The following is an 11,445-nucleotide window of genomic DNA, read 5'->3' as shown; positions in this document are numbered from 1 at the left end:
CCCGGCGCGCGGCGCCAATGGGAGCGCGGGGGCGGGGCCCGTCTGGCCCAATGGGGCGCGGGCTGGGCATTTCGAACGCACAGCTGTGCGGGGCGTTCGGAGGCGTGGGGTCGCCATGTCCGGCAGCTTCCGCGAGCGCTGCGTGTCCGTGCTGCGCTGCCGCTTCTGCAGCCACGTGCTCAGCTCGCGCGGCATGCGCGCCGTGCTGCTGGCCGACGCCGACGTGCAGCTCTTCTCCACCGACATCCCGCCCGCAGGGTGAGTGCCCCGGGCCCCCCGCCCACGCAGGACAGCGCCTCGGGCATTTGAAAGCCCCCCAGGATCCACCGCGTGCTGCCCCCACCCCCCTGCCCAGCAGATGGGGGTGTGGGGAGGGAAGGAGGGGGCACAGATGGAGAAAAAGAGTTGTATTGGGCCTGGTGCATGAGCAGCATCATTGAACGTATTGTGGAAGAAGCGGAAAGAACCCAGCCTGGTGTTCAGAGCTCAGCATCAATCGGGATAATAATCTTACTTATAAATCAAATAAGCCGGGTCTGGGAGATGGAGGGAAAGTGCTGCACTATGGTCAAGGCAATGTGGATTTGCACCTTCTGTACAATGAACTTGGATGTAACCACATTTAAATATTAAGAACATGACGATTTCAAAACAGTATGTTAATTGAGAAGCGTGGGTTAAACGGAGAACTAAACGTAATGACAAAGTTTCATTTTAAGTATGTTCTCCAACTATACAGCTCTCTTTCTGCAAACTCAATTGAGAGTTGCCAGGCTTCTGCTACCCTCTTCTGTTGCTACAGCTTTGCCAGCCAGGAGTACATAGAGGTACAATCCCCGATCGATTAGGCTGCACTGACAGAAGCCCATAGCGTGTACACGGCTTACGGCAATAAAGCTTTGTTTTTACGCATTTTGGGGATTTTTGAGGGTGAATATAAAAGTAGCCATTTACTGGGTCACATGGTAGGTCCATCACGCCCCATATCCTGATTGACACAGTGCAGAAAGAAGGAGGTTGAATGGGGCATGTCCAGAACTTTCTGCAGCTTCCAACCGCTAGAGTTTTAGGAAGGGCTGATTTGGAGCCTGCATTGCTATCTACCACATTCACCATCTACGGATGAATCGGTCCTGGGAGAAAACCCAGTTCCAAAGGGGATTAGACCTAAGTTACCAACTTGTGGCAATGAGTTCTGCAAAGTAATTACACCCCCTGTGAAACGTGTTCATAGGGCTGGCCTGGGAAAGGGAGAGAAAGTAAAGCAGTATGCAGAGAGCAGTGTGGATTTGCACCTTCTGTACAACGATGGTACAATAAGCTACACCACTGAAGACACAGTTGTGCTAATAGTATTTGCACTTGATGATGTTTCTATACCAGTAAAATGCTTCTGAACAGTCTTTATAGAAGATTAGATGGAAAAAAACTGCAACAGTGATTTACATGGTTACAAGTGGCATAAGCCACAATTTATTGTGCAAGAGGAGAATGCCAACTGCAGCCACGAGGCTATGAAACTCAGTCAGCCAAACCCTGCAGCCTGAAGTTAAAATAGACGCATTCAAGTGACTTAGAATAGGATTTACTGGAACATGCTTTTCTTATGCTGCACCTTCCTTCCCCTAACCCCAAGCTGCTCTGCAAGTCAGATCTGTCAGGGCTGAGTGGTTTAGTGCAAGCAGAGACTAAACAGAGTAGAACAGAAGAGGAAGCGTGCACACATACAGAACAGAAGTTCAAACTTCCTTTGCATAGGACAAAGCGTGCAGATAGATTTCCAGGCCAGTAAAGGTCTGATGCTCTCAAACAGTTTTGAGTCAAACCCATAAATAGTAGATACTTGGGGGTGGAGGAAAGCTGTCCCTCTTTCACAAACTGTGTGCTTTCTTCCATTGATACGGCTCTAAAAAAGTGGTAGTCTTAGTGGAAACCATTATAATGCGTTAGCTCAGAACAGGGTCCAAACAACACTAATTGAAAGGCTGGTGGCTCCCTGGATCCACTCTGCAAGTGCTCAGACTAGTGGAGCTTTATCAATAACCAACTGTGGAAAAACCAGGACAAATAATCTGGTACAAGCAAGACCAAAGACAAATTGTAAAATAATAAAGATCCCTTTGCTGCAAAGTGACCGGTATTTTTATTTTGAGTTGAAACAAACTAAAACTAAACTTCTGTTGATAGAGCCTGTTCCCCCGGAGAGAAAGAGAGAGTCTTGCTTAACAGGAGTTTATGACTGAAACCCAACTAAAGAATCGTATCGTGTATTATTGTTTTGCTTTCAATACCTCTTCTATGAAGTAACTCAGTAGGCATTAAATCTGCCTGCTTCATTGAAATGAACCTTCAGTTTGGTCATATTAGCTAACATTTAAAGGAAAATAAACAAGACTATAAAGATATTAAGTCTTGACCGTAGTCCTGTTTACACTGCAAACTGCCCTTCAGAAAGAACCAAGTTTCCTCCACCAGCGCTGCCACATCATAGCTGGAGCAGCAGAGCCCTGGTTTCCAGAAGGTGCTCACGCCTTCTATAAAATCAGCAGCTTTACAGGAAAAAGGAGAAATTCTTAATGACTAGAGTCTTGGAAATCCCGAGGCCCCTATGCCAACACACTGGTTTCAGCTATTTCAGCCTTACCTCCAGGAACCAGATGAAATAACACTAACAACAGCAACAACAAAATCAGATGAGTGTGATCTACAGGGAAGTGTCCATCAGTCTCTTTAAAATCCAAGTAAACTTTGAGGGGGTCAGGCTTTTGGTCAAAGGTAGAGATTTATTTTTATTTTTTTGTTTAAAGTTTACTAGCAACAAATCTGCATCTGGTTTTGCTGGGGACAATAACATGCACAACTAGGGAAATCCAATCCCATTGATCACTTAAGGTTCACACCAGCTAAAAATTTTGTGGAGGACTCTCTCGGTCTGTGCGGTAGCAATTACCCTTGGAACAAAGGATCTGGCAGCACGTAGCATTTGGTGAAATGGGACATTCCTCAGAAATAAGTCTAGATCCATCTTGTATAGAACAACTTCAAACAAAAGTCAGTCAGTAAAAAAAAAAAAAAGTCCATTGTATTTGTGTTATAGAGCCAAGGACTAATCTGAGATTTGTCCATGTGGAGACACTTGGGGGAGAAAAAAAGTGATGTGAATTAAGTAAAGGTTGGAATTGGGAGTGGATCAGCTACTCTATATTTAATGTGTGCGGACACACTCCTTCCAAATTGAAAAACGTCTTAATTACACTTGGTTTATTCGCTTGCAAAAAAAAAAAACTGCTGAAAGTGCTTCTCTTGGTGAATTGTGCGCTACTAGGAGAACCTCACAGTTCAGGAGTCATTGGTGGACTATTTAGGAATCTGTGAATCGGATGTTAATTAGGTATTTGTAAATTGAAATGGAAACATTAGAACTTCATTAGAACCCTGGCTCGTGGACTTTTAGATTATATGGGGTGGGGTGGGGAAGTGTGAAGCCGATACAAATAACATCCAAGCCATTCCTATGATGATATTCCTTCTTGCAGTACTGTTGACTTCATTGGAAGCTGCTATTTCACTGAAATCTGCAAGTGCAAGCTGAAGAACATTGCATGTTTAAAATGGTAAGTTATGTCATTTTAATGCAACTCTTGTAACTGCATGAGCACCTAGTAAGAGGTGCATGTGCTGTAGCATATCTCTGTACCAACCAGCCACTAACATGGAAACAGTAGGGCCATGAACTAAGCACTACTCAGCTGGAGCCCAGCCCAGTAAACTTGAGGGTGACTGTCAGCCTGACCTACAAGAAGCCCTTGACAACGCTTACTTAACTTTTAAATAGTGTTTCAGCGTACAGATAGTTGCGAGAACATTTCCCCCTCGTGAAATGCTCTTACATTGTGGAATCTCCATCCTTGGACACTTTCAAGAGCAGATTGGGCAGGCACTTGATGGAGATGGTTTAGTCAAGGGCCAGCCTGCCTTGAGCAGGAGGCTTGAATAGATTATCTTGTGAGGTCCCCTCAGCCCTACATTCCTATGAACCTATTCCACTTTATTTAAACCTAAATAATTATGTCCTGGTGGTGGATTGAGTCTTCACAAGCAGATGGAAGATGCCATGCTGAAAAGTCTTAAAGCTTTTTACATATACGTTATTAATGCCCAATAGTTAAAGGTGCCAACATCTTTCTTTTTAAAGACAAATACTAGTGCTATTTAAAAGAAGTCATCATCAGCTTTATGCTGGCTCAAATTCAAGTAAGGGAAGGCTTCTGAAATTAAAAGACAGAGGTGTGGGATTTTGTTTTAGAAACTTGAAGCAAGGAAATCTGGTTTGTCCAGACGCTGAAAACACAAGGCGCACATACCGATAGGGTGTGCTGCTGGGAGTGTAGAGCCAGTTGTGGTTGAGCACCATGTTTCCAACCCTGCTTCCACTGAAATCTATTACAGCAGTCCCTGTGAACTTAATAGGAGTAGAATGAGACTTAGATACATCAGCCTAGCTTCTAATAGCATATAGATCTTAGATAGCGTTTTCACAGGGCTACTTTGTGCCATCAGATATAAAACATTGGCTCGCGAAATTCTACTGCGCAATTTAGGTCTAAGAAAATTTTTTTTTTTAAAAAAAAATCGCAACTGGAGTGACTTGTATATCACTACGGATTGTATTAGTGTCACTAGTTTTCTGCCATTAAATAAAACTCCTTATCTAAAAACTTACCTTGGTTTATCTAGCAAAACTATTGCTCTTGTTTAATATTAAACCTTTAGTTGACTCTTCTGTTCAAACCATCTTTCAGCCATGAACTTGCACTACCGTGACCGTGTTTGTTGTTTGTTCTAGCGGTAACGTTGTAGGCTACCACGTGATTGCTCCATGCAAGCCCTGTCTGCTGTCCTGTAATAATGGGCATTTCTGGATGTTTCACAGCCATGCAGTTTTTGGCATCAACAGACTAGACTCCTCTGGTAAGGAATACTTTGGATTCTGGGAATTCCAGCTTGCATTCTTAGGAATTGTAACTAGCAACTTTTTTTTTTTTTTTTTATAGTAGTGTTTATTAGGCCTCCTCTACACCCTACATTTATGCCAATTAACACAATTATGGCATATTAGTCACAATTAGGTAATTAACATGTTAATCATGGCAGAAATAGCAACAGTACTACATATGTACCCAATTTAAGGCATCATAAAAATGGTAAACCAGCTATAAAAATGCAGAACATGTTTATGGGTGGTTTGTTTGGTGCCTTAAGTTGAATGCGTGGCAGGGCTGGGACTGACAGTCGATTGCTGTCCTGTGCCCTGGACCTGCAGGCACCCAGCTTTATACTTGCTGGCAGAGGGGGAGCCCGAGGTCATGATCCCAGGGTCCCCCTGCACTGGCAAGTACAAAGGGCACAATTGGAATCTGATGCTGAATCCCAAGTCAAGCCTCCTTCCATGCACATGCAGCATGGCAAGAGGCATCATTGTTGGGACTAGGGATCATATCTCATGTCACCTAAATGAAAGTGCGACCAGGGCCTTAGCATGTGCAATTAAGGCATGAAGACACTGTAGTGAACTCGCTTTCTAACACACTTGGAGAAGGAATGCTGTACTAGAAGACACACAGCTTTAGATATTTAAAGGTAAAGTCTTGGCCTGTCTTATTTTGTCACTTTATGCGGATCTTCCCTTGCCTTCTCCCCCACAACCATGAGACTTGTCTTAATCAGAGACTCTGCTCTTACCCCTTTGCTGACTGGAGACAGTTTTCTAAGGCAGCACTCCTCTGTGACCTGCACAAACACAAAGTGGTATAAACAGCACAGCCACAGGCTGCTATTTATATTGGTGTGTTGCTCCACTGTGCTATTAGGCAGCCCTCCAGTGAGCAGTCATTCCGAGATGAGCCACGTTGTCACTGTGACCGTATGTAACTTTTGCTTTTCGTCCCTATCAGCTTTGTATTGGTTGTGACCAGAGCTTCTCTTAGGATTGTATGATCAAGGGGCAGCAGGGTAGGTCCTATGAGGAAAGGTTGCGGGACCTGAACCTGTTCAGCCTCCACAAGAGAAGGCTGAGGGGGGATCTTGTGGCCTGTTATAAACTGGTTAGGGGGGATCAGCAGGCGCTGGGGGAGTCCCTGTTCCCCCGAGCGCCGCAAGGAGTGACCAGGAACAACGGTCACAAGCTGGCGGAGGGAAGGTTTAAGTTGGACATCAGGAGGCGCTACTTCACGGTCAGGGCGGCTAGGGTCTGGAACCAGCTTCCAAGTGAGGTGGTGCAGGCTCCCACCCTGGGGGTTTTTAAGAGGAGGTTGGATGACCACCTTACTGGGGTTGTTTGACCCCAGTGCTCTTCCTGCCATGGCAGGGGGTCGGACTAGATGATCTGCTCAGGTCCCTTCCGACCCTAGAAACTGTGAAACTATGATTCAACAACCCCACCCTCCCATTACCCAGCTACTTACGGTTTGCATGCTACACATTCAAGAAAGGCTTCCTTGAGTCCTCCCCAAAGTGCTCAGCTTTTCAACATGCCTATACAAGAGAAAACATTGTTTAAATCTCTTCAATGTTACCCGTGTCAAATCAATACAATTGAAAAAAACCCAGGCATGAGGATTACCACTAACTACATGATTTCATGCAGGAACTTGTTGCTACAAAATGCAGCTCAAAGGGATATTTCAGAGATGGGTTGCAAAAAAACACCACCACATGCAAGCGGAAAATTGTTTAATAGGTTTTACAAACACGAGGTCCCATCTGTTTGGTAGCAGTGTATTCAGTAGTTGTTCCAACCCCAGACTAGGTCAGAATTCAAATAAGTTATTTACAATCCTTTTTCCCCCCAGGTGTGAACTTACTGCTTTGGGGCAACCTGCCAGACTTGGAGGAAGCTACAGATGAAGACATACCGGGCATCTCTGAGGAGGAGTATATCAGATAAATGTTATCAGCAGCCTGCACCACAGCAAAATTCCCCTGTTAACTTGTATTGCAGGTCTCCTCCTCTTGTCTTAGTGAAGACTCAAGCAATGCACTTAATAGGAATACGGTTCTAAGGTAGAAGCCGTCTCACAGTTCATTTTAAGCTACCTTAAGACTCTCTTGGTTTTCATTAGGATTTAGTGTTCCAGCTGAAGATGCTTCTTTGGCCACGTTAGCATGGACATATCTGGATGACAGCAGGCAGATGGCTGCTATTTCTGATTTTAGGTCTGTTTTGTACTTGTTATGTTAATAGCTGCAGGTAAGGAAAAAACACTGGTTAAGGCTTCCACAGATGCCACTCTTGCCTCTCGTGTTCCCCTTCCTAAATATCAGCTCTCTGGTCTCAGTAAAGGCATTTTAAAAACTTTAATAGATCAAAGCATACTTAGTCTGGATGAGCTGTGACATTACAAAGAAAACTTTACAGACTGTGCTTAGGCACCAGTTCAATGTCCCCTTCTGTCTCCTGCTCCATCTGTAATTAGGAAGGGTGCTTATGCAGTTTCCTGAGGCCACCACCAGTGCTACTGACTGAGGGAGCTTGAAGGCCTGGGCCGAAGCCTACCAGCTGGTTGTTTTGCTCCTCCTTTAACGGAGGTTGTTTCACCACTTGGGAGAGGCATGTCGAAATGATGGTTCTGCATACAAGTCTGTCGTACGATGCGGTGCTCAAGTGTAGCAATGTACTTGGCTCCCCTAAAACTTTAAGTTGCCAAAAGAGACCAGTCGGTTGCTCCCAGAACTGGGAGCATCCCAGGAACTGGTCCATTTTTTCCAACATTGAAATGGGAGTGGAACATGTTCACCACGTCGCTAGCAGAACTATCCTTAGAAACAGAGCGCCTGAACTGCTTACCTGCCCTGGAGAAGTCTCCCCGTTGCTGTGACAAACACTGTGGAAGAGGGTTAGCATCCAGACACCAGAATCAGCAATTACCATTGTACATGTCTTCAGCTGTACACTAAAAGACTGGCAGTAAGCAATACTGAAGTACTCTGTGTGACACGCTTACAGCCAAAGTCAATACAATTTCGATCCGTCTTATCTACTGTGGGAACGTAGGTGATCCTTGCGTAGTGGATGGCATGGAGCTCCTCAGAAAGGAGGCAGCCAAGCTGGGTCCAGACAGAACTTGCTCTGCATGCACGGTCCTGCCTGTTGCTACCTAGGAACTGCTTTGTTTCGCTTACAGTTTTCACTGTTTTTCTTCCTAAGAAAGGGAGATCTTGAGAATAAGTGTGCATTAAGAAGTTGCTTTCTTGAAGAAACTTAGCTGACAGCAGAGATTCTATTTAATGTGAAGAATTTTAAAATGGCTATTGTGTGTATGCGCACGTGTGGCGTTCTACGTATATTATGCTTTGCAGGCCAAGCATAGACACAGCATGAGATTACTTTAAAAATAAATGTTATGTGACTTAGCATAAATACCATCCTCAGCAGGACGTGGCAAGTTGCTGATCCTCAGGTAGGATGAAAAGATGGAGTTTGTAATGCACGCTTAGCTCGCTTTCATATAGCTGGAGTTGATTCCCTACATTTCAATCAAGACCAACTCAAAAGACTGATCTCGTGTCAAGGTGTCAACAATAATGTTATTGTCTGTATCCTGTTATGTTCTGTACAGGTGCACTGAAGGTGATCTCTTACTGTATATAATGTATCCTAATGTTACTACCTCTAGCATTGGTTAAACCAGGTACCGGGATTTGTCTGTCTTGTTTTGATTGTGCATATGCTACGTTTGAGCATTAAATAAGAGTCTTGCACCCATTCTTCCAGCCAACGTGTTAAGTGTGCTTGTGGCAGGTAACCACAATAGCAAAATGGCACTCTGTTCCCAATTTAAGCTCCTTCAGATTCCTCTCAACTTAGGTGGGACAGACAGAAGTCAGATGGAGCTGCCAGCTTTCCCCAGTTCTGCAAAAGACTTACATTCCCAAGTTTCTGCTGCCTTCTAGTTTGTCCTTAGCAAGATGCTCTGATATCATGCTTATTAATTATAGTATTATTGCCGCTTCCCATATTTCCCAGTTCATTCCAAACGAGGATTCACTGGATTTTAATAGACAAATGGAGCGCTGCGAAGAGAAGGCAACATCTAATAAAAACAGTGCTCTACACCAGACTTTGTTCCCAACTGTTTGTAGAGGTAGGGCAGCCTTTAAGTCCATTTTATCTCTGCTCAGTCATTTGTTTCCTGTTTACTCTTTCAATCTTCTCAACGTTTAACTTTCAGGAGTTCTGAGCCAACCTCGCAGCATTAGGTTTAAAGCTTGTTCCCACCCTTGTACAGAGAAAAAGAAGCTTCCCCATAATGAAACAATTAGTCTAAGCAGTTGTTACAGCAAGAGAGAGAATGGGGAAGAATATTCAATACAATAACTTGCCCAAAGCTTATTTAAAAACCAATAATGGTTTCCTGGCCTCTGACCTCTAGCCTCTTTCTGAATCTTACTGCAGTAGATCAAGTGGGTTTTTTCCTAACAAAACCCTGGAATCTGTAGTAAATCAATTAATTGTTGGTTATTGTAGGGATTTTCTGATGGGCGTATTGCTGCACAACAAGACAGGTAATCTGTACGCTGAAAGAGAACAACAGAATTCAACCTCCCTCTGGTCTTCAGATCAGTCTAGTGTAAAAAGTCTGGCAGCCAGTCTGTTTTTCTCCCCTCATTGGGAAGGATTTTTACAGCGAAAGCTTTCATGATTTTTGGTGTGCAACCACAGCAGAGCAGTAAGCTGAAAAACAAGAATCAAGTCCTACAGCCTTTCCTCTGCTTATTATGGTACACAAGGCAAGTAATTACTAGAGCTCCAGCGTTGTAGTCAAGCCTGGATTTAGCCAGATGGGAACAACCGCCAGGCACAGGGGCCTGGTTTTTTTGACTCAAAGCAAAGGGCACCGTATGTCTTCAAGTTACTGGCACTAAATGCATGGTTAGATCAATGCGATTAGTCTTACAATAGTAGTAACACTATGAACTGCAACAGCCATGCATCCCACAGGCCCCGTTCACACTACTGCAACTGAGTCTTATTACAAAACAGGTTTTGTTGGTTCGGAGTCAGATTTGGCTGGAAGGAGATGCACTGAAAACCTGAATCCCCCTAAAACACTCAAATGAAATGGCTTTCCTTGGAGCCACAGGGCTTTGTGCAGCAACCCTACTGTCAATGGTGATGCATTCCCATCCCTGTAATGCATAATTCAGCATCGATTTGAGCTAGCAGGGTTTGGAAGGGAGACAGTTGTAGCAAGACGTTGATAAATTGTTTTCCTTTTGCTCTTAAGTAAAAACCTGTTAGGAGAGATGCGTATTTAAATCTTCTTCATTATTCCCATATAAATGAAATGCCCAATCATAACCTTACATTTGTATCACACCATTCAGCTCAGACTGCCGTACAGTGACAGAGTCAGAAATCCTTTTGCCATTGAAATGCAGCCAGGTCCAGGATGCAGGGCAGCTGCCAAGCTGATAGCAGGCTGTAAGGACAGCAGGGTAAACCCACGCTGTAATGAAATTTGGCAGGCAATCTTCGTCCACTTGGACTGGATAGGCCCTTGGTTATTGAAGGAGGTCCAACCTGAAAGCACGCATGCTCGGTGTACAGCCTGGAATGCAGTTTAGCTGCTTTGGGAGACAGATGACAGACTGAGAGTCACCCCTGCTGTGTTTAGAGCCTGTGGTGCTAGGTATTTCAGATCCGAGGGCGGGCCACGGTGCCATCCTGCACCCATTGTGCCACGAGATTAGAAGGGCCAAACTTTGCTCTCTTGCCCCCTCAGCCATACCACACGCAGCAGTGTACATATAAACCCAGTGACGCAAGTATTCAGTCTCATTTTTCTACCATAACTGTCCCATCTGCACATTTTCTTAACTCTGCAACCTGCTAAGACCTCACCTGCTCCAAAAGCGTCTGGTATTTGCATTAGGGTAGGGGTCTTACAACTAGCTTCACATAACTGGTTTAGCTATCATGCTAGAACGCACACGGGACTTCACCGTCTAGAAAGACTGGACAAGTGGTGGGAGAAGAAGTGAGCACATCAAGCGAATGCTGCAGGTCAGGGGTAAATCCCACAGGACAGATGCAGGAGCACAAGGAGAGTTCTCAGCACCATGCCCACAGCAAGCCAAGGCCCAAGCTCAGCCCACGTTGGGCCCTTGTCTTCAAGCGGGCTGCAGACGTGAGGGCAACCTCTTCTCCCAGTGGGCTTCCTTTGCATGGAAACGTGGAATTCGAGGCAGTAAGCAACCTCTTCCCCGCAACATGCAGCACCCTTAGCAAGCAGCAACGTACTTAACGCTTGCTTGGCTTTGTGCATCTCGTGTCAGACTGAACACCAGATCACGGGATCATCCAAAGATGTTTGTAATGAGGAGATACCCACTGTCACGTCTTGACAAAGCAGCTTTGTTTCCATAGCAGCTATTAGCCGGGGG

The 11,445-nt window shown here is 44.8% G+C and overlaps 1 protein-coding gene across 1 annotated transcript; it reads left to right on the top strand.

Annotated features, from left to right (window-relative positions):
- The first annotated feature begins 93 nt into the window (after positions 1-93).
- FAM72A (family with sequence similarity 72 member A) lies at positions 94-8,771 on the top strand. The gene is made up of 4 exons (XM_019514012.1): positions 94-258; positions 3,537-3,614; positions 4,847-4,971; positions 6,852-8,771. Exons 1-4 carry the CDS (start codon positions 116-118, stop codon positions 6,944-6,946), a joined length of 441 nt encoding a protein of 146 aa, XP_019369557.1. The 5' UTR covers positions 94-115; the 3' UTR covers positions 6,947-8,771.
- The last annotated feature ends 2,674 nt before the right edge of the window (positions 8,772-11,445 follow it).

Source organism: Gavialis gangeticus, unplaced genomic scaffold (assembly GCF_001723915.1).
Source record: "Gavialis gangeticus isolate Ggan-Ray unplaced genomic scaffold, GavGan_comp1, whole genome shotgun sequence".
NCBI classification, from domain to species: Eukaryota; Metazoa; Chordata; order Crocodylia; family Gavialidae; genus Gavialis; species Gavialis gangeticus.
The sequence above is the reverse complement of the archived record's forward strand: the minus strand, read 5'-3'. Positions and strand labels throughout refer to the sequence as shown.